At 40.2% G+C, this 27,852-nt stretch overlaps 1 protein-coding gene across 1 annotated transcript in view; it reads left to right on the top strand.

Moving 5' to 3' along the window:
• Nucleotides 1-5,791: 5,791 nt before the first annotated feature.
• The window catches only part of sim1a (SIM bHLH transcription factor 1a), a gene marked incomplete at both ends in the record, with an annotated part of 35,472 nt that continues 13,411 nt past the window's right edge, over nt 5,792-27,852 (top strand). Inside the window, 8 exons of the mRNA XM_080751633.1 lie at nt 5,792-5,966; nt 12,280-12,356; nt 13,903-13,992; nt 15,316-15,424; nt 16,863-16,948; nt 17,927-18,126; nt 21,242-21,348; nt 24,072-24,219. Of these exons, the coding sequence (XP_080607759.1) occupies nt 5,792-5,966; nt 12,280-12,356; nt 13,903-13,992; nt 15,316-15,424; nt 16,863-16,948; nt 17,927-18,126; nt 21,242-21,348; nt 24,072-24,219 (992 nt within the window). The remainder of the gene's footprint in view (nt 5,967-12,279; nt 12,357-13,902; nt 13,993-15,315; nt 15,425-16,862; nt 16,949-17,926; nt 18,127-21,241; nt 21,349-24,071; nt 24,220-27,852) is intronic.

Raw genomic sequence — 27,852 nt, 5'->3', positions numbered from 1 at the left:
GCATTACATTTAGTAAAATCTGCCTCAGGTCTTTTAATCGAAGTAAGATCTGTACATGGCTTAACGACAACAAATTATCAATTCACCTGGGAAAAACGGAGTCCATCCTCTTTGGAACAAATCATAACCTCAAAAAGGTCGATAACTTCACAATCAAAGTGGGTGACAAGGTCATAACACGAAAAAACGAAATCTCTTACTTAGGATGTATCCTGGAAGCTAATCTTTCCAGTGAAAAGATGACTTCTAAAGTAATAAATAAAATCAACCAACGAACTCGTTTCCTACAGAGGATAGCCCCGATGGTCAATTTTAACACACTGAAGACCATAGCTGGTGCAATAATCCAGCCCCTCTTTGACTACGGAGTCCACGTATGGTATCGTGACGCCCCACAAGCCCTGAAAACTAAACTCCAAACAGCCCAAAATAAACTAATTAGGGTCCTGCTTAGCCTTCCCTATCAGACTCACCTCACCGCTACTCACCAATTAAGAGTGGGGTGGCTCAGAGTAGATGACAGAGTACAGCAGCTTGCAATGGGCCTGGTGTACAAGATACACTACACCACTATGATACCCAAGTACCTGTCAAAATACTTTATAAACATTAAGGATGTCCATAATTACAACACCAGAGGCAGCGCCACAGATCACTTTCAACCCAGAGTCAAAACCAACAAAGGGTCAAACTCTTTTTTCTGCTATACCACCAAAATGTGGAAAGCCTTACCGAAGGCCATAAAGGAGTGTGGATCACTTGCATCCTTTAAAATTGCCCTGAAAAGCCACTTACAGGCAGCAGCCGTTCGCAACTGGTAATAATGAACCTAGCCCCAACCCTACCCTCCCCTGCCCCTTCTTTGTATATACTGTTTGTTTAAGAATTACTGTCTTTGTTTAGTTTTTCTTTACATATCTACTGCATAGTACTGTGTTCTATCTGTCTGTCATTCAATGTTATATGAGATACTTAAATGGTTTCCAGTGGAAATAAGCTTAGTCTTTTCATGGATCTCCTTTTAGTAGACCTTGTACCAGTGAACTGTACCGTCATGAAACTGTACCTTTTCCTATGCAAACTTCTAATAAAGTCTTCAATCAATCAATCAATCAATCAATCGATGCAAGATGGAGCACAGTTTCCATGTACAGTAAGTGATTCTGGGGAGAAGTAAGGCTGCTATGAAACTAAATAGTTGACATTCCTGACAGCTGCCTCATGCACTTTTATATGGCAACGATGATACAGGTCATCATGCTGACCTGGATCCTGTGGTTTGAGAAGTGTGTGTGTGTGTGTGTGCGGGTGCGTGCGAGCGCTATAGGCAGACCCAGTTACTTATATCCTAATGCTTCTGTTTCCCTGAGTCATTTACACTGTTACTGTAACACTCATTTCATTGCACATGAATGGAATCCAAGGCCTTTCACAGATTTGACCAGTTTTCAGGCTGAGACTGTAGTCTACTTGTATCATTCAAGTTATATAATGATCTACCCTGTGTCTTCTTCTTTGGTTTGATGCTAACCATTGCTGTAGCAGATCATGCTTTTTCCCCAGGCATATACCATAGCCAAACAATGATATTAATCTCCCTCCATGTTTTATTTACATTGCCATTTCGCATTTTAGCACATTGTTTTACCTTGGGTCAAGACTAATGTATATTTGATCGATTTTGATATTTGCATATGAAAATAAATATCTATCTTCGAATACATACTGTACATCTATGATAGTCTTGATCCAAGGTATGTCTGTCTCATATTCCTGTTATCTATGGGTAGAGAGGAAAAGGCATCGGAATTCTAAAAATAGGCCCATCTAGGATTTAATTGGCTCAGTCGTTAATTGACGAACTGCGTTGGGTTTGATTCTGGGGGGGTATCACCAGCTTTTGATTCCGTTCTGACTGGGAATTTCTTTCTTGAGTATTTTCTGCCTTTTCCCATCCACAGGCGAGACGTCTAATTAGCAGCAAATTCTGGATTTAAGAAAAGGTTAAACCAGCGTCAACCATTCCGTGCGCGTAGTGGATCCTGTGTGATTTTATCCTGCTCGCTCACTGCGGGTGATATCCTATTACCAGTTCACCCGTGTCCAAAGTGACACAAACACGGATAGAGGGGAAGGAGAGAGAGAGAGAGAGAGAGAGAGTATTAAGTGTGGCCGTGCTGCCCATGCGCGCTATTGAAGACTAACTTACATGTAAATGGACATTTAGCCCGGCAGAAAACTTTATTGGCACCGCATGTGCTTTCAACTGTCGACTAGTGTTGTTTACCTAGTGGGAAAATAATATAGAACATGGTGTGTGTGTGTGTGTGTGTGTGTGTGTGTGTGTGTGTGTGTGATATATATATATATATATATATATATATATATATATATATATATATATATATATATATATATATATATATATATATATATATATATATATATATATATATATATGGGGTCAAGGTCAGTGCTTAGAAATTGCTAAATGTTGGTTTACAGGGAATTATGATTGTTAATTCACCCCAGGTTTGTCAATTCCGACACACACACACACACACACACACACACACACACACACACACACACACACACATCTCACGTGTAAATAGGCCTATTTGTGTTAAGCGTTGATCAGGTGAATGGCCTTGTTTATCCGAATTGTAGGTTAACTATATAGGCTATAGGCTACTCTGCTCTGAATTGCATTTCCATTCCTTTTAAAATATAAATAGCTAACTATGCTGAACAACAGATCGTATTATGCAACGTCTTGTGTTTAGAGAAAATGTTTCTATTGGGAATAGGGCTGTAATTAAGATTACATTGGGAGAAAAACATTGAAAAGACAAATAAATAAATAAAATAAATGTCAAGTCTAAATGCTGTAACATTTCAACATTGGATATGAAAGTGTTACAACGACTTAAAGTGGCCTATAGGCTATAAGTGGCCTATACACGAGATATGAAAGCCGAGCAACAAACAGGCCTATCTGAGCTATTATTAGACAGATTTATTTGTTTATTGATTAATTTCCCTCCGAATCGGCGTGAGGTGTGGATTCAAACCACGTGAATTTTACTTAAGTAAAGTATCAATACCGGGCGGCGGAACATAATATACTCTAAGAAGTCCAGATTTTTTTTTTTTTTTTTTTTTTTTTACTGGAGTAGCCCATACAAAAGTGTTGGTATAAAAATGTAGTTAAAGTATTGTAGTAGTATGTAGTAGTAGGTAAATGTAGTTAAAGTATTGTAGTAGTATGTAGTAGTAGGTCTATAGTAGTAGTAAAATAAGAACTTACTCATTATAAGCAGAGTAGGCCTAATTATGCAGCCATTAACCGAGTTTTCAAAATGTATATTGTATTTAAAATCTTTTGAAAATAGCAGATCTACAAGGTCACAATACTTCTCATAGTGACCCATATATTGTGAGCTTGTAGATCGGCTATTTTCAAATGGCTAATATATGTTTTGTAATAGTAATAATCAAAATCTAGGCCTAACTAGTCAGTACATATAGTAACTATAAAGTTTTCAAATAGTGTACAACTTGTAGTGGAGCTAAACTCTACTATAGCCTATGGTCCTCCTAGTCAAGATGTAGTATAAGTAAAAATATAGCCTACTGTGAAAAGTGGAAGGCCTATCCAAATAGCCTCAACATTGATCACTGATTCTACCAGCAAATCCCACATTTTTCTGACTGAATCCCGGGCGCGTTTATATATGACATTGGTTCTGGGGTCCGGGGACCCCCAGGGGTCCTTGAGGGAGTTCCATGGGGTCCCCAGCTAGATGATAGGAACCAAATGGACCCTTATGGGTCTGTAACTCAAAGCGTGTATGGACCCCCATTTGTACACAGATTTAAATTAATATTGATTTTAGAATATAAATTGGGGTCTCAGAGGGTTGCAACCCTCAGAGATAGAAATGCCATTAAATGGCAGTCCGTAGCTGCAGTAATATGCATGTCAAACTGGGCTGGGGGTCCTTGAAATTAAAATGGTTGCGAATCACTGCTGGAGCCGTAAACAATCTTCTCTTATGGGGGTCCCTGCAGCGTATCTTTTCAAATGGGGGTCCGCGGCGGGCCAATATGTGTCAATTTGGGTGTCCTTGGCTTGACATGAAAAAGTTTGAGACCCACTGATAAACGGCATCAGCCAATAGGGAACCGGGCTAGACGGCGTACTGGCCAATGAGAGCAGAGATGGCTGCTGTGGTGGGCTGTTCCAAATCTCCACCAGAGAGAGAGAGAGAGAGAGAGAGAGAGAGAGAGAGAGAGAGAAGAGAGAGAGAGAGAGAGAGAGAGAGAGAGAGAGAGAGAGAGAGAGAGAGAGAGACAGACACAGATCGCTATAGTGGACATCTGATCTGAGGAGGCTTTGGAAAACTATTTTTGATGCACTCGTATCCCATAAAAACACACATGATGGAAGCGAGGCGAGCCTTGCTCTGCTAAGGAGCCCTCCAGCTTAAAGAATGGGATTGAGGCTATGTGTTTTTATTAAGGACCCGGCGGAGACTTGAGCTGTTATTCTCCACGATTTGCTTGCAGGTATACAGCCTCGTGTGTGGTAAGTTGACATTACTAAATGTTTTCACATGAACTGATATATTATAGGCTATAGCCTAAGTGTGTGTGGGGGGGAAACGAGTTCTTGTGCAGTCGCGGGGAGAAATAAAACTGTGAATTGATTTAATAACGAACTGATTTACAGCCTATGTTTAATGGTCTGGTGGTGATGATTGCTTGGTTTCAGCTGCAGAACATGCTGTTTGGACACAACACAGTCGGCCAAGCGCACTATACAGCGTTCATGAGCTCACTAGATCAGTGGTTCTCAAACTTTTCAGATCGAGACGAGACCCAAAAGACACATTAGACATTTGGTCCCGGACTGAAAACTGAAAACTGAAAACAGCAGATCTACAAGCTTCTTGCCGTGTTGTGAGCTTGTATCGGCTATTTTCACTACTTCTTATTTGTGTTCTAATGTATGGCATTAGATTTTTTTTTTTTATTAGATTTCTTAATGAAATTACTAGGAAAAAAATAATTGAATCTGTTTTTTTTTTTTTTCACAAAAATGTTGGCTTTTTTTTAATGTTTTTTTTTTTTTATTATTGTTTTTTTATTGTTTTGAAATAATAATTAAAAACAAAATCTAGGAAGCAAAATAAATTAAGGGGCCCATAATGTGTCCGCGACCCACAAATGAGTCCTGACCCAGTGTTTGGGAGAAATTGGGACCCAGTGTGATAGAATGCATGTTGCAGAGAAGGTGGTATAAATGTCTTTGCATTTACATGATGTATTTATTTACGTCTGCTATAGGATCATGTCTGCAGCGGTTCCACAGTTCCTGCCCATATAGAAGGAGATGGATCAGTGTCAACATCATCAGCACCTCACAGGCCTCCGGTGCTGAAGAGCCTCCACCAAATGGACCACAACCCCTGTCTGTCTGTCCTCGTTATGATGCAGGATCTAAATGCACCTCCTCCCCGCCACCATCACCACCACCAGGCACTGGCCGTTATAGCCTGGACATGTACTGGGAATGTTTGCGTTTGATAGACGCTCCTGCGGATTTGGTTTGTGTGGATAGAGACGCAACAACAACGCATCAGATTGAAAGAAGAACTAAAACAGGCGTTTTGCGGGACAGCTCGCAAGGCAAGAGGTTGTTGTGAGATGATCTAAGAGCTTGTTGGTTGTTACTGTAAAACGGAGAGTAAAAAAAGAAAAAAAGAAAACAGGTCGTTTTTTTAAAATGAAAGAAAAGTCCAAGAATGCGGCCCGGACTCGACGGGAGAAGGAGAACAGTGAGTTCTATGAGCTGGCCAAACTGTTGCCTCTGCCCTCTGCCATCACCTCCCAGCTCGATAAGGCTTCCATTATTAGACTTACAACCAGTTACTTGAAAATGAGAATTGTTTTTCCCGAAGGTAAGAGTACATTAATTATTATTATTATTATTATTATTATTGTTGTTGTTAATGATGATGTTGTTGTTAGATATTGTTATTAATATATAATATTATAATATTATATTAATATTAGTTATAATATTTTTATCATTATTATTATTGCTTGTATTCTTGTAATTTTCTGGCCATGATAATTTAGACCACTAAACTATATTTTATTATCAGCAGAAACCTATACTTTAATTAACCCATAAGCATAATCTTAAATAGCTGATGGCCTGGTAAATACATCTGATCTTGGACGCAAACATTGTAATTCCTTATTAGCTATATAATGTATTTAAAATGTTTAACATATATCCTACATTTTGCTTGTTTTGTTTTTTTATGAAGGGAAACAAAGGCTGCTTTGGTCTGAGATTTTTTTTCCATTGATAATTTATTGTCCTATTAGTCTTAATAGAATAGCAATCTATCGGGAAGCTTTTCTAGAATATTACACGTTTTCACGATCATAACATAGCCTAAATAACATAACGTTGCACATAACGTATAAATAGCACATTTATACATTTTATATAATATGCTAAATAGCCCAAAACACGAATACAATGATCCAAAACAATGAGCAGTGGACATCACATCACACCATGAATGATATGATGGACCACAGCCTCACCTCTTTGTTTTGAGACAAGTCCCCCGGGGCCGCGTCTTGTCCTGAACATCCATTCTGTAATAGTTCCCTTTAGACGCTGAAATTAGCCGTTGTATACTACACCGGTGCATTTATAGGCTACTACTAAAGGACCCCCAGTTGGATATTATGCGCTATAGCCCAAAAGGAGTATACGACCCCGGACCCCCATTTTATTTTGATCTCTGGGATTGGGACCCCAAATCTATTGGCTATATGGGCCTACTGTACAATATCCAGTGGTTGTGTGTCTGAGAGGGTATGCAAACGTAACTAAATGGACCCGCGAGGACGAGGGTCCATTTGGTTCCATTTATGCGTAATATACTTAATATACTTAGTTAATATAGGCTACTACTTGGGACCCCTGGTGGTCTCTGGACCGATGTTGAGAACAAACAGCGGTGCATGTAGCCTAATATCTGGTGATCATGCAAGGCGTTGTTGTGTTATAGGTTACATTTTAGCTTGTAGATCAGTTATTTTGACATAATAGGCATCCATCCATGGATGATGGAGCCCGGCCCGGCCCGGCGCGGCGCGCTGGCAGGCTGGCCCCTGGAAGACCGATTATTATCCGTCATTTGGCACCTTCTCCCCCGGCCTGTCTCCACGGGCCCCTGGGCTGCGTGACTGCACCGGAGCCGCGGCAATTAGCGTCGCAGAGGAACCTCCATGCAGCACTGTCTGCCAGTCTCATCTGATCTGATCTGGATGACTGTGTGTGAACATATGGAGGCGCTTGGAATTGGAACAGGGAAGGAGGAAGGAGCTATCTTACTAATACTCATCAATGTTTATCGGCTGGCGTGGTAAATACAATAATTGATAAAGACAATTTAAAAACAATTAATGAGGAAAAATGACCGTGGGATTATTAGTTGTATAATTTTCATTGTATTTATGGCCTAAATTAGGTGCACTGTTGTAGGCTACTGTTGTCTTTTTTTTATAGGCCTAGATGATTTCTCATCGAGGGTCACGAAATGTCGCTGCGAGTAGTCTGTGGTTGTTTTCCTATCCTTAACCGAATAAATAACTCTCTCTCCGGATATCTCGATGCAGAGGCAAGGGAGCCTGCAAATCTTCTATCTAAAGCAGGAGGAAGTGCCTGACTATAGGGTTGTGTCCAACGAAACGAGCTATTGGATTACTTTATTGCAAAATTGCAACAAAACCAAACTATCGTCTTTATCTTCTTATGCCACCAGTTCATCCCCACATACAGTAAAGGCACTAAACCTAAATCAAAGTCGTATTGCACCACCAGCACGCTGTTGCCAATATTAATTATATATATATATAGGTTTAGCCAATAATGTATAATAGTGTCTATACCTTGATATAAATGACCATAATTTTATTGGCTATTGGTCGTGCTGCATCGGATATATAGAGGCTATTATGCATTGATTAAGTGTGAATACATGCAGTAGCCTATTGATAGAATTGGGAACACGGTTTGGATGTTGTTTTTATTACACTGCGCTGCTGACACACGCAGCGTCTCCCACAGGTTTAAAAACATTCATAAAAACCCACGCGGTGAAAACCTATGAATAATTGAAGCGACCATCTTGCCAAGAAACACGGACCTAAAGTATGATGTAAGGACAGTAGGCTGTTTGCGTTTGGCAGAGAGAGAGGGAGGGAGGGAGGGGGGGGGGAGAGAGAGGGAGGCAGGGGCGTCAATTGGGTATGGCAGGGGTATGCAGCTGCCATACCATGGGTCCAGTAAAATAACTAAAACGCGCGTGCAACACACCAGTCATGTTGCCATACCTTAGCTTTTTTTGAACTGACGCCACTGGAGGGAGGGGGGAGAGAGGGAGAGAGAGCTTTTGGGTGATGCGTTTTTTTTTCTTCACCTCCCATACCATGTGTTTTACTCATCAAATCGGTCCAATGCTCCCTGTCTGTTTTAAAAGACTATCAGCCTCTGTTGCAAAGACAAGACACCTGACCACTGAAATAACACCTTGCTTTGGCCAGTTTTCCTTTTTTCGTGTGTGAAGAAGCGACAACGTTTATTGCGAAGCGGAGGCCGTCCCTCGTATTTTGGGATAGTAAAAGTTTTTATGAGCATACTGAGAAGACGAGTGTGACAGTGTGTGTGTGTATGTGTATAGGCCTACCCTATGGTCATTATTATTTATGGCACGCTGAGCGGTCAGTAGGCGAACCTTTGCTCGACCTCGTGTTATCCAGCAGAGTTGAATTACACGCCACGCGATACATGCATGCACACACACACAAGAAACTTGTTGCAGGCCTCGCACTGGCAGCAATGCATACCACCTTCCCATACCCTTTACTGCCTGTACTAGTGGTTCTCAGACCTTTCGTGTCAAGGACCCCCACGTTGATATATATTTGGCCGCGGACCCCCCATCTGATTTTTTTTGGTGCCAGGGTCCCCCAGAAGAGAAGATTTGTGTTGTTGTTATTAATATTATTATTATTTTATTATAATTATTTATTATAAGAGAACCAATGCCCTATTGGACTAAACAAGTTAATTTACAAATTAAACCAAATGGATACATGTGTAGCCTGCCCAACAAGTTACACTTTAGTATGTATAGGGCAGACTATACTTTAAATACTTTATACTTTATTTTTTATTTTGCTGCTGCAACGGCAATATAAACTCGTGAATTGTTACCAATATTGGACAAATGAACATGTATACATGACATACACATGTATTTGCCAGTTAAATGGTCCACATACAATTAAACATGAATCAAATGTCCTCTTAAAACATGTCTAAACATGTCCATTAATTGGAATTCCTCCCCGATATAATTTGAATAAAACGCATTACAACTCTGAGATAGATTCCATTCCAAACATGGGCGCAGAGTGATTGAGAGATCGTTGATTGGAGGAAGGATTCCAATCCCGGGCAGACTTATCACTATGTCTTTGGCGTTTCTTTATACGACGCCTCTTTTGTAGCAGCAGCAGCAAGCATGTATTATAAGCTACTTTAGCCCCTCCATTCACCATAAAGAACACTTGAATTCGTTAGCTTGTCTTAAGATCTATTGCAGAAGAATAATAGGCCGACACTTATTAGCCTGTACTCACCCACTCCCTGCTTCAATTTAGTGGTTGTATAGCGGGGAGATGAATCCCCCAGTGCTAGGTCAAGTGCACGGGGAACCTGGCGGCCTTAGCCTGGGGCTCCCACACAGATTAGACCCGCAGAACAGAGGGCTCAGACCCATGGCTGTAGAGATGGCCATCAGTCATTTATTTTTCCGTTATTTTTCTGCGGGAACCCCACTCAAGATTTGTGTTGTGTTAAATTTTGATTTGATTTATTGGTTGATATGCACAACAGAAATCGTGGAAACCTTGTATCTCCAAAGAAAGCCGTTCGTTTTGAATGTAGCCAATCATTTTAAAAAGGAATAAAGGATTTAAACTAGTGAAAACAGCAGATCTACAAGTTGTGTGCTTGTATATCTGCTGTTTTCACTACTTTTGTGCGACGGCCTTGTATATGAAGAAGCAGGGGTTGCGAAAAACGTTGAAACTTGGAGATACGAGGTTTCTGCCCAACAGTGACGATATAGGCCAGTAGGCCTATACAGGATACTTATTTCCTAGGAAAAATAACAGAACATTGTGCTTGAATGGCAGTTTTCAACATTTCCCATAATATTTGCAAATAGCAGATGTGTACAGTGTTTACTGTGGTCAAACGAATTTTTCTTGGGGACCCCTTGAAACCCCCTTCAAGGACCCCTGGAGGTCCCCGGACCACACTTTGAAAAACACTGCATTATATAGTTCAATAACAAAACCCTAATTTTAGGCCAACAAAATGAAATAGTAGCCTTTTAAACATTGTTATATTCTCATGGATACATGCACACTGAGGATTTACTGTGCATAATATATTATACATCATGGTTTAATTATTGTTTTGTGAAAGAAGCTCTTTGGCAGTTGGCCTATTTCTTAAAACAAAAGGCCACTCCGTTTCTTTTTAGTACTGTGGTTACTGTGTGTGTGGGCATTTTGATGTTTTAGGGGTGGATTTATAGAAGAATCCGAATTATTTACAGTTTACAGTTTACAGTTTAGGCATTTAGCAGACGCTTTTAATCCAAAGCGACTTGCAATAAGCAGATAACATCACAATAATAAACAAGATAATATGTCAGTACATCATCAACAATATAACAAATGCAAATGGATATCTATCTAGAAAAAACACAATATAATCAAAGTTCTAAAAACCTAAAAAAACAAAAAACAAAACAAATGCTAAGCTTCATGTGATTCATTGATTTTTTCTGTAGTGCTAAGGGTTTAGGTGGAGTCTGAAAAGGTGAGTCTTCAGTCCACCTTTTTTGCATTGTCATGTATGTTTGCACAGACGAGTATTATTATTTATTTATTGTTGCCGATATTTGGTGCATTTCACTGAACGGCATGCACCGTAATGCCGATATGCAGCCTATATGCCGTGCCCAAACATTAAATTGGGGATATGCAGGGTCGAGGATATTTCTGTCGTGTGTAAACGTGAAGTGAAGTCTATATTTCTCATCTTCATATATTAAGCAAATATATATTTGCTTAAAATATGAAGATGAGAATCGCCTGCCCGTGCACGGTACGGTGCACCACTGTGTGATCCGCGCACGGGCCGGGGTGCGTGTGTTTGTTTTTGTAGACTAGATTTGCATTTCAATTGAGGATCACCCGAGCTATAGGGACGGACGGACAGACAGACAGACAGACAGACAGACAGACAGACAGACAGACAGACAGACAGACAGACAGACAGACAGACAGACAGCAACTATTTGGCTATATATATATATATTTAGGCTACTTTATCGAACGAATATCCTTCTTTCCTGTCTCGAGATTTTACTTGCTATTTTTTAATGCTATTTTATTCCATTTTTGAGTGCTTAGGACTGAGACATTATTTTCGATCTGAAACGTTTGTGATTATTAAATTAAATAATATAAATTTGAGTCTCGTTTTATGTGTGTGTCGGGACAATAGACACACGAAACGATGTTTTTACCTCCAGCATATCATTAGCCTATATACATCATGTTAGGCCTACTGTACTTTGGGATAGTCTATATGTTTGCACAATAGGGTATTAATCATTAGGCTATTGACTGACCTGAAAGACGACAGGAAGAGTGGGTTAACATTATATGTTCCAAATGTAAAATAATATGTATTTGGAAAGCGGGAATTAATGTAAAGTAGGCCTATATAGCCTAATATTTCTTCATTTGCTTCACATTGCTACAACAACACGTAGGCCTGTATCCATTCATTTTGGGAATACATGTAAGTCTGATATATATAGGCCTATATATTTTTACGTTTTGGACAAAATAGCACATTTTACATTATGTGCCCGCTCTTGCAGTATAACCGTCTGTTAAGTGTTAACCATACGCCAATAATAATAATATTATCAGACAAGCGAGCCTATAAAACCACATACGAATAGACTTCTTCAATGCAGCGTTTAACTTTTCCATGGTTCCAATAAAAACCTTTCGTTTTATCATTGACATGCTATGCTATGCTATGCTACATGGATTATTAATACAAGATGTCTTATTGGACGCTGTGTCTTGCAGGCCTCGGGGAGTCGTGGGGTCACGTGAGTCGGACTCTGGACAACGTGGGGAGAGAGCTGGGATCACATCTATTACAGGTCGGTTGTTTTCTCACAATGATAGAATATTCACCAAACCACAAATGACATTCAAATATAATCATTTTAATAGATAATCAGTAATAGTTTTAGACCCATCTATTTTTTTTCCTTTTTAACAAAAACACTAAACGCTCAAAATGTTAATTAAAACGAAAATTATTAAATGAAATATAAACTAACTGTGTGTGTTTGTGTGTGTGTGTGTGTGTGTGTGTGTGTGTGTGTGTGTGTGTGTGTGTGTGTGTGTGTGTGTGTGTGGGGTGCGTGCGTGCGTGCGTGTGTGCGTGCTTGTGTGCGTGTGTGTGATGTGTTATTATTATTATTACTAGGCCTACTATCTACTATTGTCATTTTATCCATGTTCTAGCACCAAAGTATATTGCTATATGTAGGCCTATATGTTAAGGTTTATTATTATTAGGCCTATTACTACTACTACTACTACAACAACTACTACTACTATCTACTACTATTATTGTGATGTTATCCATGTTCTATGGCCCTATGCATATTTTAAGGGGAAATGATTGTGTGTGCAGCCTGCTGTCTCCCGCTGCGCTCATTCTGTGGCTTTAAGTCTGGAAATGCATTGAATGCATTCACAGTCACGCGCGGTGCCTCCCCGCTCTCCTCCACGCTCTGCGCTCTACTTATTATAGACACACGCACACGCACACGCGCGCACGCGCGCACGCGCGCACACACACACACACACACACACACACACACACACACACACAGAACACGCGCGTGCGCGCGCGATGGCAACAACATGCCCAGCTCAAGCTAGGCTACTACTAGCCAAAGTGGAGCATTACTGTTCTGTTTTAGCGACACAAAGAGGCGCTAAAACAGAAAATTGCGTGCAAATAAACCATGCCTTTGAAAATGGATTGATTGATTGATTGATTGAATATGTTACCGTTTCAAAAGTAGGCTACAGCACAAAAATAGGCTACACAAAAACAATTCAGTGTGTAGTGTGTACAATGCTGATAACTCTTGGATGAGTCTTGAACATAATAATAATGATAGAAGTATAATTATTATCAGTATTATGTTGTAATGTATAATTACTTTTTATGCAATGATATGATAGCTATCCTATGCATACACAATGTTTAGCCAGGCATATGCAATTAACCTATAGGCCTCTATGTGTTTTTTTTATACCTGACCATCAGATTATACTATAGATCCCCATGACCTCTATACCATTTCATTAATTAGAAAATAAATTATGTTTTGCACTCTGTTTATATATATATATATATATATATATATATATATATATATATATATATATATATATTCCACATTAATTAGCCCCATAGTAAGATTAACAATACATTTATTTCTAGTGTTTTAGGCCTACATAGATATCAATCAACACCATTAATTGTCTATCTTGCAGATGATGACAGGCTTTAATTACTAGCCAAATAGCTAACCAAGTTGCTTGTGCTATTGTGAACTGTCCTTGATCTTTTCTATTTATTATTTAAGTTCATCATTTATTTTCATATTTTTCTTATTTTTTCAGACGTTGGATGGTTTCATTTTTGTCGTTGCTCCAGATGGGAAAATAATGTACATATCGGAAACCGCATCTGTGCATTTGGGCCTGTCGCAGGTATGTATATACAGTATGTATGTATGTATGTATGTATGTATGTATGTATGTATGTATGTATGTATGTTTGTGGCTTGAGTACATTTGCATTAAAAGTCTACTGTGTATGCTATTGCTTAGTACAGTGGTTCTCAACCTGTGGGCCCCACATCCTTTTTTTATTTTTTTTTTATTTTTTTTGGTGGGGGGTGGGGGTGTCCCCAGATGATAGTGAAGCGACAAGTAAAGGACTTTTAAGACATCTCATTCTCAACAAAAAAGAAAAGAAAAAACTATTACTGCATCAAAAGTAATCTATACCAAACAAAGCTGGTCAACCTTTGGCCAAATTGTCAAATAAAATAAGAACGAGGCAAACATTTTGAAAATAGACAATCTAATTTGCAAGGCGCTGTGAGCTGCTTGATCTGCTACTTGCACAATGGGCCTATTTATCAGTGGAACAAAACATGTAATGCCTCATAATCAACTCCTACATTCCAAGTGCTTGGTGGGGGGTCCCCTGTTCAAATATGATCATTTTGGGGTGTCACAGCTTGGAAAGGTTTAGACCAGTGGTCCCCAAATTATTTTGGGGGGTCCCAGATGATTGACTTAATGTGCAACATTGTTTTCTCACTCAACTGTAAACAAACCAACATACAGTCTAATACAGTGACAATAAGGACTTTTTAACACCTCTTAAATGACAATTAAACATTGGTCAATTTAGCCGATCTACATGTTCACTGTGAGCATGAAGATTGGCTATTTTCACAATAGAACTGTGTTGTACAAAATGTAATGCCTCAACTTAGGCTACACGGAGCTGGATATTTCATATATCCAGGTTTTTCAGATATCCACATAGAAAAATATCTAGGTCCACACGGAGCTGGATATTTCATATATCCCGGTTTTTCAGATATCCACATAGAAAAATATCTAGGTCCACATGACAAAGATATCTAGGTCTAACAAGCACACACACAGTAAAGTCTTCAGAGATATCCGGGTTCCCTGTCTACACGGATCCAGTGAATCGGATATTTTTCAATCTCTCCACTTATTTATGCGGTTTCAAAAATATCCAGCTATACAGCCGAAATATCCAGCTTCGTGTGGCTGCAAGCCCCAACAGCACAAAAAAATGTCTAGCTTCAGAAATATCCAGCTCCGTGTAGCCATGGCCTAAGTGCTTGTTGGGAGGAGGAGGGGGGGGGGGGGGTCCCCCAGATAAAATATGATTATTTTGGGGTCACGGCTTAAAAGGTTGAGAACCACTGGTCTCTGGCTTGGTGTATGATGTCACATGTTCTGAAGGAATGCTCAATGTTTCAATAGGTAGAGTTGACGGGGAACAGCATCTATGAGTACATCCACCCTGCTGACCAAGACGAGATGACCGCCGTCCTGACCGCACACCAGCCTTGCCATTCGCACTTTGTCCAAGGTAAAGAAAGACCCACGTGGCCAGTGGTGGGAAAAGTACTACAAAAGTATCGATACTGCAGATGAAGATATACCCAGTTTAAGTTATGCACAATGTCCCATTTCAAGTTTTCAAATATACAAACATCTAACAAAATGTTTTCAAAATGTATACAGGGCTGAAGTATCCAAATCTACAAAGTAACTAGTAACTAAAGCTTTCCAATAATTGTTGTGCTTCTGTGATGTAGTGGTAAACAAAAGTATAGACAATTGGAAGTACTCCAGTAAAGTAAAAAATACTGTAACATTGTACTTAAAGGAGGACTTCACCACTTTTCAACCTGTCTAAATAATAATAGGTCCTCATTAATGTTCATAATAAAATATCAAACATTTTTTCTACTCTGTCAAATCCTTCCACCGGTGACATCATCGTTTGACAGATTTTTTTTAAACAATATTTTTGAAAAAAAAAAAAATATTTCGATTTTTATTATCGTGAGAACAATGGCTTCCACTTTAACATTGCAACTTTTCAGGAATAGAAAGCCTGCAGTTTCTATTAGCTTGCATTTCCCATTGATGATGTTACCGGTGGAAGGATTTGACCCACCCACAGCTCTCCTATGAGACCCAAACTGAGTAGAAAAGAATTGTGATATTAATGAACATTAATGAACATTAATGAGGACCTATTATATGAAGACCTCCTTTAAGTACAGTACTTTTGTAAATGTACTTAGTTACTTTACGCCACTGGACCTTTCAGCATATCTTCGCTGTCCTGGTGTCCAAAACTGAAAGATGGCAGAGAAAGAAAAGAAACTGTGCTCCAATGGATCAAATGTTTTTATTTCAACACAAACTCTCGCTAACACTTTTCATCGGTTAAATATGTATAAAATCCAGACAGACATAACCACTTTCACTTTCAGTTAAAAATGGCAGATCTACAAGCTTATAGATCGGATATTTTTGCTACTTTTGTGTGACACAGCTATCATCGTCATGAGTATGATGAAGTAGGGCATTCGATTCCATTCATGGAGATACAAGTTTTCTGTCCTACGGAGACAACGTTGTATAGCGTCGTTGTCGGGTGAAAACCTTGTATGTCCAAAACGGTTTGTTTTGCATTTATCATTTTACAAATGATTTAAACTAGTGAAAACAGCCGATCTGCAAGCACACAACGCCTCGCAGCGCGAGGCGTTGCGCGTTTGTAGATCTGCTGTTTTCACTACTTTTGTGCGACAGCCTTGTATGATGAAGCAGGGCTTTACTTTGCGAAAGAACGGACAAATTTGAAACTTGGAAATACAAGGTTTCCTCCCGACAACGACGATAGGCTAGGCTAGGTCAAATACATATTATGTAGACATCTGTAAACACAGTGCACAGAGCGATGGTGTCTAATGTGCTGGTTTGCTCTCTCCCACATTATTTGTTCTCTTTAGAATATGAGATGGAACGCTCCTTTTTCCTGAGGATGAAATGTGTCCTCGCTAAAAGAAACGCCGGCCTCACCTGCGGTGGCTACAAGGTGGGTATATACACACACACTGACCCTACATATACTGCCATAGTCGTAAGTGGCATTTATCGATCGAGAACGTCTCAAATAGGAAGCCCTTTTTTGCCCTTTGACATAAAGATTTTCGATGGTTTTCTTGGAATTTACACGTCAAGCTAAATGCAGTATTTCTTTGGCCAACGTGAACTATCAAAATGTAGGAGGAGTTAAATAGATAGGTTCCTTCACATGAAAAGGTTTGAGCACCACTGACATAAAAACATATTTCTTTTCCCAAAAAGGATTTGAAATATTCAAAGACTTGCAAAAATTTGCACCGTGAGCTTGTATATCTGCTATGTTTCAATAGTCAATGCACAAGATAACGCGTAATAATGCGTTCCCAGTCTAAATGGGTTAAACCCCCTCTTCCCCCTATTGAAGAACATTCATGGGGGGCCCGCAGTGAATCCTTGTTTGTACTCAGGGCCCAGAATGTTGGTGGGGGAAGTACTACATTTCTTTACTAGAACGGGTACACATTATTATGTCTCATTATTTTATGCTTTAACTATTGAAAAATAGCAGATATACAAGCTCACGCTGCGAGCTTGTAGATCTGCTATTTTTGAAAAATTGTGAGAATTAGAATTTTGACCCAAAGTTTCTTTTGAATCCTTCTAAGATTTTTTGAAAACCCTATGTTTCTATGTCAGCAATCTGACTATAGCCATCGTCAAAGAAAAGGTCCTTTTCACTTAACTGGAGCTCAGTTAGTCTGTTCTTGAGAGACTACTGTGTCAGTGGTTCTCAAACCTTTTCATGTGAAGGACCCCCAACATGATACTTTTTCAAAAATAGCAGATCTACAAGCTCGCAGCGCGGCACTCTGTGCCGCGTTGTGAGCTTGTATATCTGCTATTTTTCACTGGTTAAAGCATTCAATAATTCTAGGCCTAAATGGCCTTGTGCGTCACCCCTGGGTAATTCAGTTGTGTGGTCCAACAGGTGATCCACTGCAGCGGCTACCTTAAGATCCGCCAGTACAGCCTGGACATGTCCCCGTTCGACGGCTGCTACCAGAACGTGGGCCTGGTGGCGGTGGGCCACTCGCTGCCGCCCAGCGCCGTCACTGAGATCAAGCTGCACAGCAACATGTTCATGTTCAGAGCCAGCCTCGACATGAAGCTGATCTTCCTGGACTCACGGTACTTGTGTGTGTGTGCGTGTGTGCGTGTGTGTGTGCGTGTGTGTGTGTGCGTGTGTGTGTGCGTGTGTGTGTGTGTGTGTGTGTGTGTGCGTGTGCGTGTGTGTGTGTGTGTGTGTGTGTGTTAGGGCATTCACCAAATATTCGAATATTCGAATATCAAAGTCACTATTCAACGTTGTTCACCGAAGTCGAATATTTTTTATTTTATTTTTATTGTTTTCTCTTTAAAAATATATAGTTTATAAAGCTTGGCTAGATAGGAAGTCATAAGAATGAGTTGTCAATGCCCCTTGTGGATGAATTTGTTAATGCTCTATACCAAGGGGTTCTCAGACGTTTTTAGGCCCTGACCCCCAAAATAAACATATTTGACCTGGGGACCCCACCCTGACAAGCACTTGGAATTGTAGGACTTACAAAAATGTAATGTGACTCGGTTCCGCAGATAAATAGCCGATCTACATGCTCATGTAGATCGGCTACATGCTCACAACGATCTACATGCTCACAACGCCTCGCGTTGCGAGGCGTGAGCATGTAGATCTGCTATTTTCACAATGTTCCCCTCTTGCTTACCTCTTGCCAGTCCTGTCGAATATTCGACTATTCGAATACTTTGAGGTCGAATAATTTGAATACCAAAAATCACTATTTGTGAATGCCCTAGTGTGTGTGTGCGTGTGTGTGTGTGTGTGTGTGTGTGTGTGTGTGTGTGTGTGTGTGTGTGTGTGTGTGTGTGTGTGTTACTATGCGATTATGAAGTATAGTAGAATTCTGTTGCTGTCGGGCAGAAACCTGTTATCTCCATCTTTTAACATTTTTGTGTACATGTAATTTACTTTCTTTGTAAATTAACGCCCTTCTTGATCACACTACATTGCTTCACACAACAGTACCAGTAAGACTCCCTAATCGGGAGATAAGCGACCGTTGGTCGCTTATCTCCACAAATAGGGCAAAAATGTGTTTTTCCAAAATCTTACTGGTCCATGTTGATGACATGAGTGTAGACATGCTGTGTAGTGATATTCGTGCATGAAAGGGATTTTGTTTCTGGAAATATGTCTGTGGGGTGCCACATTTGGAATAAAACACTTACATCACACATCTGGATATCCATACAGCCCATCTAGTTTGCCTGTGTCCATTTATGCCCATATATCTGATGACATTGGGACAATGATCTCCATATATGGGCATAAAACTTATGTTAATTAGTAAAGCCTGGGGATCTCCATATATGGGCATGAGGGGTACCCTAAAAGGGCATCATCTGGGAATAGCAAATATAGTTATCCTAGAAAGTGAAAATCTTACATCAAAGGCCATAACTACCTACCTACCACCATACTGCATTCCTCATTAAACTACCTACCAGTAAGATGCCTATAGGGAGAAAAGCAAAGGGCGAGGTTGCACCATTTCTTGGTCTTCTGGCCAGTGATGTATATCGGACCATTTAACCATATATGGAGACATCTGGTACCCAAAGATATTCACAGATATGGGCTTAATATTGATGACATAAGGGATCTCCATATATGGGCGTAAAAGGGATTTGGTTCCCCTGGCATCACAGGGATCTCCATATATGGGCATAAAATGGATTTGGTTACCCTGGCAACACGGGGATCTCCATATCTCCATATATGGGCATAAAAGGCATTTGGTTCCCCTGGCATCACAGGGATCTCCATATATGGGCATAAAAGGGATTTGGTTCCCCTGACATTACAGTGATGTCAGTGGCTGGTTCTACAGAGGGGATCTCCATTTATGGGCATAAAAGGGAATGTATGTATGATGATGTCAGATATCATAGACGTCATAGGACTTTCACATAACGAATAACTGAGTAAGCATGTAAACCCGTAAAATCTATATTTGGGCATGGCTGATTTATGACCTCATCATGATGACACGAGCAAACACAGCTGAATTGTATAAATGATCAGTGCAGAAACCAACAGAAGTATTTGACCAAGACTCTTCGATTTAAACATCAACAAAGGTGTGACGTTTGTTGATGGTCACAAAGGTGTGACGGACGGACGGACGGACGGACGGACGGACGGCCGGTGGAGGTTTTCATAGTAAACTGCTCCCTGACGGTCGCAATAAAAAATGTGCAGATCCACAAGCTTGAAAACATGTTTTTTGAGCTTGTGGATTATAGCTACTTTTGCCATTTATTTTTATTTAAATCCCGCAACTAACTACTGTTTTGGACATATGAGGTTTCCACCCGACAGAGACCATTTGAGAAATAGACAATTATGCCTGATTTATGCCAAAATTATGTTTTTTAGTCTACGTTTACAGTTAAAAATGGCAAAAACAATAATTATAAAAATGGCAATCATAAAATCAGCATTCTAAAATATTGATGTCTTTTGTATAGTAATACAAAAGTGTGTGTGTGCGTGCGTGCGTGCGTGTGCACGCTTGTCTGCATGTGTGCGCATGCGTAACCGTCCACATATTCTGTGTGCATGTGCGCGCGCGTGCATGCATTCATGCGTGTATACGCGTGGTGTATAGAAACATGCACACTGCACGTGTGCAAGGAGTCAGGACATCATGCATATATGTATTATTATGTCGAGCTGTGTGTTTATGTGTCTGGGATATTTGCACGTGCATATCGTCGTGTCGGATGAAAACCTTGTATGTCCAAAAAAAACGTTTGTTTTGCATTTATCATTTTAAAAATGAACTAAACTAGTGAAAACAGCCGATCTACAAGCACATAACGCCTCGCACCGCGAGGCGTTGTGTGCTTGTAGATCTGCTGTTTTCACTACTTTTGTGCGACGGCCTTGAATGATGAAATTTTGTGAAAAAACATACAAATTTGAAACTTGGAGATACGAGGTTTCCACCCGACAACGACGATATGCTGCATGTTTGTGCCTATCTAACGTCTGAGCTGACGGCAGATCCCCCCCATGGATCCCCAGGGACGTGTGCACTAATGGTGTTTGTGCGTGTGTGCGTGCGTGCGTGTGTGTGTGTGTGTGTGTGTGTGTGTGTGTGTGTGTGTGTGTGTGTGTGTGTGTGTGTGTGTGTGTGTGTGTGTGTGTGTGTGTGTGTGCGTGCGTGCGCTCCCGCAGGGTGGCCGAGCTGACAGGCTATGAGCCGCAGGACCTAATAGAAAAGACCCTCTATCACCACGTCCACAGCTGTGACTCCTTCCACCTCAGATGTGCACACCACTTGTGTGAGTTAGGTTTGTTTTGCTCTTCCTATACATACTACTCGCAAAACCCCTGCCCCACACACACACACACACACACACACACACACACACACACACACACACACACACACACACACACACACTCACACACTCACACACACACACACACACACACACACACACACACACAGCGTTTCTCTTTATAAAAGATGATGACCTGTTGAGCTATATGGCTACATTACGTCTCTACACTGTCATTTTAACCCTGCAAGGCCCAGCGTAGCTTTTTGGCAACATTTTTATTTTATAAAAAAAAAAGAAAAAAAAAAAAAAAAAAGAGTTTAAATAATTAGTTTTCCTGTTCTTTTATCACATTAACATCACCATTGGATCCTATTGTTTAGTATTACAATGCCATTGTGCCACACGCATATAAATACCCCCCCACAGAGGCTGTCCAGAGTCTGGACTAACAACATCTCACCTTTTCACTGAAGCTATTCCTCACAAAAACATAAAAATGCCTGTAATATTTTTTGGGGTGATCATTAGAATGTCTAGAACATGTACATATGTTATTATTGTGAAAGATATCCCCAAAATGTAATTTAGAGCATGATTTATGATTTATGGCTAACCTTACAAAAACTTTTTTTTTAAACATTACATTTTCCTCTGATTAGGACTCCTACAACACTATCAGATTTTTTTTTTTTTTTTGGCAAGTAGAAATTAATTCGGGTCTTGCAAGGTTAAGTCGGCGGTTCTTGAAGTTGGGGTCCAGAGCGGGTTCCTTAGGGGAGTTCTATAATGGCCCCCTCTAAACTGGACCGGTTACGGGTCCATTTGGTTGTTTTTGTTCACGCTCAGAGTTAATAATAATTGATTCAACAGCTGATTGCTGCCCAAGTGGTCAGACTGTCTGGAGCGCAGGGGGGCAGGCCAGGGTAACCCGACACAAGGAATGGAAAATAAATAAATACGCTTGAGAACCACTGGTTTGGGTGACGCCATGTTGAGTTATGCTGTTACATTGTATTTTTTTTAATTTTTGTCACGGCACGTTATGCAGCCTGTAAGTGTCCATTTGGTTGCATTTGTACACTCAGTTATGGGGGGAGGTCCTCAAATTTAAAACGTTTGAGAATGAGAACCCTTGATGGAGTCACATTACGTCATGGTACATTATCGCTGCTGTCCATAACCTTTTGTGTTTTTTCGTAAAATAAAAGTATCAAAAGTTGAAGATCTACATGCCGAAACGCGACGCGAAGCAATGTGTTATGAGCTTGTCGATCCACTGCTTTTGCTAGTTTAGAATTAGAAATGTGAAAAGGAACAGTTTTGGACATATGAGGTTTCCACCCCACAGAGGCAATATTTTAGCCCAGTCTATCAGTCATCTCCAAATCGTCGTTGTCGGGTGAAAACCTTGTATGTCCAAAACTGTTTGTTTTGCATTTATCATTTTAAAAATGATTTAAACTAGTGAAAACAGCCGATCTACAAGCACACAACCGCGAGGCGTTGTGTGCTTGTAGATCAGCTGTTTTCACTACTTTATTGCTTTGCGAAAATTTACAAATGTGAAACTTGGAGATACGAGGTTTCTTCCCGACAGTGACAATATTTTGGTAAAACCCAAAGTACATACAGATATTACTGTGCAGGTAGAAATCCCTGGAAAGTGTACATATCTCCCAGCATTATGAATAACCAATAAATAGTATATTGTATCAGTTGTATTACTGTATCTGCACTCCTTTATGTTTTAAAGCAGGGCTTACTTTTGTCTATTATTTAGGATAGTGACATTTTATAGAGCAGCCAACTTCTTCCCACCGTGAAAGTGTTACAGTCCATATAACTTTATGAGTTATGGTATTTCTTTGGTCAAAATGATGAACCACAAAACCATGATTTGTAGCTTTTAACTCCTCGCTTCCTTCCTTCCTTCCTTCCTTTCTTTCTTTCTTTCTTTCTTTCTTTCTTTCTTTCTTTCTCCTTCAGTTTTTCTGGAAGTTCCAGGAGAATAATAATAAACAGATTCAATAAAACAAACCGATTCAGCCCTTCTAATGTTTCCAGCATGAAACCAGGATATATTCTCTTTGTTCTAATTTGTGATCATACAAAATGTTATTTTCAGTGTAAAATCGCTTTAATTTGCCCACTGCAAATAAAACCACTACACTAGTACTAGTAAACTAGTTGGACACCTAATAATGCCATAGTGTCGTAGTAAATAAGTGTCATACATATTCTAAAGAAAAAACCTGGAGACTTGACATTTGGTAATTGTGTCAAAATAAGCGAACGTGTAAAAACTGCCACGGACAAGACCAAGTCTTATCTTGATGACCCCTGCTTATATTTTCCCCACATTGTTTTTACAGTATTGTGTACTGTAATTTGTTGACATATTTCTTTCAACACGTCTTTTCTTTTCAATAATCCTTACATTTCATGTATTTTCTCTCTCCAGTGCTAGTGAAAGGACAGGTGACCACTAAGCACTACGGTTTCAATAATCCTTACATTTCATGTTTTTTCTCGCTGTCTCCAGTGCTAGTGAAGGGACAGGTGACCACTAAGTACTACTGTTTCAATAATCCTTACATTTCATGTTTTTCTTTCTTTTTTTTTCTCTCCAGTGCTAGTGAAGGAACAGGTGACCACTAAGTACTACTGTTTCAATAATCCTTACATTTCATGTTTTTCTTTTTTTTTTCTTTTCTCTCCAGTGCTAGTGAAGGGACAGGTGACCACTAAGTACTACCGCTTCCTGGCCAAGCCGGGCGGCTGGGTTTGGGTGCAGAGTTACGCCACCATCGTGCACAACAGCCGCTCCTCCCGACCCCACTGCATCGTCAGTGTCAACTACGTCTTGACGTGAGTAGTGCCTGCCTCCATTACCCCAACGCTAGAGCTACGTTACATACCGAAATCCTGAGTGTTCCTTTCAACTCTGAGAGTGTAAATATGACAGTTTCTTTACACCTTCACACAGAACACACAGGATATTTCTGCGATACAAGCTAGTCCTCTATTACAGTGGTTCTTAATGTGAGGTACCAGGGACTCCCAGGGTTCATGATAGTTCATCTTCAGTATACAAGAATAAAAATCTGCACACCAGTATTGCTGGTGGTGGCTCAAAATGTTACCAAGTAAAAAATGTATTTGGGAGCAGCAATACTGCTATACAGATTCCTATTCTTGTATATGATTTTGCTTTTTTGATACAGCACCCATGCCTGGTAGGTCTAGGATGTGCGTGTCTTTTAGCTTTTTATCTTCTCTCTCATATCCACCATTATGTCACGTGCAATTAAATATAATTAGTACAATAATGTCTATTTTTATTGTTATCTCTAATAGCTATGGTAGGCAGTAAGGAATTGTAGACTAAATGATCATCATCATGTCTAATAATTACCACTTTCTTGGTCGTCTCACAGATAAAATACTTCTGTCTTGTAGCCCTCCATGGTGCCCTAATACATACATTTACTGCAAGTCAAATCCTGTCAAACAAAGAGAGCAATAAATGGAGCCATTAGCGCTGCACTGAAAGTCACTGAAATATACAACGTTTGTTTGACAGTGTCTGACACGTTCTTAATCTTCACTAGTTTAAAGTGGTCAACTTCATGTGCGATATGGAGCACTTTGTAGGCACTTTGCTGCGACTCGGTGAAGTCTCTCGTTTTGGCAGCCGCATGCACTTCTGCTGTGCTGTCATCTTCTCCCTTTGATAAGATAATGAGTATTGGTACTAGAGATTTGTGTAAACCACCACTGTGAAGCAATTAACTGAAGGTTAATTGGAAACACGGCACGTGTTTGTCGAAGCCTAGTTTTTGGCAGGTTGGTGGAATACAGCGGTGAGGTGTCTTACTCTTAAGTTTAGTTTTGGGTGAAATGGGGCCTGTATCAAGTCACGAGAGCTATTAATATTTTCAATTACTCGTTTTGACTTCTTTACTTATTATTTGTTATTGGTGTACTACTGTCGGTGTAAAACAATCTGCACTTGTTTTTAATAAAAGGGACACAACAAACAATTTGTAGCAGTGGTGGAAAGTAACACCACTGCTTTCAATGCTTTTACTTCTATTCCACTACATCTCAGAGGCAAATAGTGTACTTTTTACTCCACTACAATTATTTGAAAAACGTAGTTATTAGTTACTTTAGATTATCATATCAAAAACATAAATTAACCTCTTCAGCCTGATATATATGCTATATAAAAGACTTTATCCATTTTTGGAAACTTGCACAATTAGCACTTTTAGTACTTTAAATACACTTTGATGCCAATACTTTTGTACTTTTACTCAAGTATACATTTTGAATACCAAACTTTTACTTTTACATTGTGGTATCGGTACTTTGACTTAATAATAAAAAAAAAGGACTTCTTCCATCACTGATTGATAGTCCAGAGATAGACCTGAAATTGCTTTCTCGCTGCTCTGTGAAAGCGGACAGGCAGGCAGACAGAGACAGACACACTGACAGACAGACAGACAGACAGACAGACAGACAGACAGACAGACAGACAGACAAACAGGCATTCTCTGGTGTGTGCCAAGTGCAGTTGGGTGGTACAGTGTGCCAGTGTGTGTCACTGAGGTCGTTGTTATCCCGTTGGCTATGTGTGTGTGTGTGTGTGTGTGTGTGTGTGTGTGCACATGTGTTGGCTGTTACCTGCCGTGCGCTGCCAAGGAGGCGTCTCTTTGCCTGGCACAGTTTGTCTGGGAGAATGGCAGCCGCAGCCTGGCGAGAGTTTTGACCCGTTCAGAACGGGTACACATTATTGCGTATCATTATTTTACACTTTAACTATTGAAAAATAGCAGATATACAAGCTCACAGCGCGGCACCGAGTGCCGCGCTGCGAGCTTGTAGATCTGCTATTTTTGAAAAATCGTGAAAATTAGAATTTTTTGACCCGATTCTATAAGTGTCTTTTGAATCCTTCTAAGATTTTTTGAAAAACCTATATTTCTATGTCAGCAATCTGGCTATAGCCATCGTCAAAGAAAAGGTCCTTTTCACTCAACTGGAGCTCAGTTAGTCTGTTCTTGAGAGACTACAATGTCAGTGGTTCTAAAACCTTTTCAGGTGAAGGACCCCCAAAATGATATTTATTTGGCCACGGACCCCCATCTCAAAATATTTAGTTCCAGGGACCACCCAGAAGCAAAATTTGAGTTACAAACGTTCGCTTTGAAAATACATTATATTCAAAGATTTGCACACATTTTCACGACTTTTTCAAAAATAGCAGATCTACAAGCTTGCAGCGCGGCACTCTGTGCCGCGCTGTGAGCTTGTATATCTGCTATTTTTCACTGGTTAAAGCGTTCAATAATTCTAGGCCTAAATGGGTAAAGCTAGGCCTGGCCTATGGCCAAATCGACGAATTTGGAACCACTTTATCAAACGCAAATAGTCTTAACAGAACCGGGTTCCTACTGAACGCCTTATTACGCTGCTTTGCTTTCCATTCCATTCTTGTATAAAATCTCACTGTAAACATGCCAGTAGAGATTGTAACCGGTGCTGGTCCAGTAGTTTAAGGCTGATATAGAGTACAGCAGGGGTCTTCAACAGGGGGTCCGAGACCCCTAGGGGGTCCTCAGAGTTACTACAGGGGGTCCTTCAAATCTTTGTGTAATAGAAACCTTTTTTCTTCTTTTTTATATTAACCACTTGAACCCTAATGTCCATATTCGGAGAACTTTAGCCAAAAATAGCAAGGTTTGGGTTTAGAGGGGAAAAAAGAGCACACTAAGTACCGAGTGAAAGATCAAGTTTATTAAGTATTAAGTGGTTACATATCTGATAACACAAATTCACAAGAATCCAAAAATACACTGATGATTGTGCCGTCAAACGATGAAACTATATGGAATCTGGGGGTCCCTGCTTCATCTCTCTCTCAGCTAAGGGGTCCTTGGCCTGAAAACGTTGAAGACCCCTGCAGTACAGTATATTGTGTGGTCTGAGGGCATCGCATGCCAAAAAGTAGCTCACAGCGCATCATGCGTTAGATCCGCTATTTCCGGCACGACGCCGATGTTCGACGGAGCAATACATTAGGCATTATTTGTGAAGTACGAGGCTATTGTTTGCGTGGACTCATAATCCTCGCTGTGCATATTTCACAGACGTACAAAGCCGGTGCAAATGAGTGAAGCAGGCCCCATAAAAGCCTCCATTAAGCGGAGGAGGGCTCGTTGAATCCGGGCAGAACACATTCGGGGACCATCTTGACACACATTTTCTGCTGCCTCCCACCTCAAATCCACAACAGCTCAGTGTTTATGGCCTTTTAATTGATAGGCTGTAAAGCCTGATGAGCGTTTATGGCCTCCGGCCTGCCATCGAGGAGACTTTGTGGACCGAAAGGCACTTCCCCCTTTTCTCCCATTTTCAAAATGCGTGTTGAAATGCTTTATCGTCTGAGTCATGATGCATGAGACGGTTTCCCGTTTTTACAGTAAGGTATAA

This window comes from Nannobrachium achirus, assembly GCF_963921795.1.
Source record: "Nannobrachium achirus genome assembly, chromosome: 2".
Classification (NCBI taxonomy): domain Eukaryota; kingdom Metazoa; phylum Chordata; class Actinopteri; order Myctophiformes; family Myctophidae; genus Nannobrachium; species Nannobrachium achirus.
The sequence above is the reverse complement of the archived record's forward strand: the minus strand, read 5'-3'. Positions and strand labels throughout refer to the sequence as shown.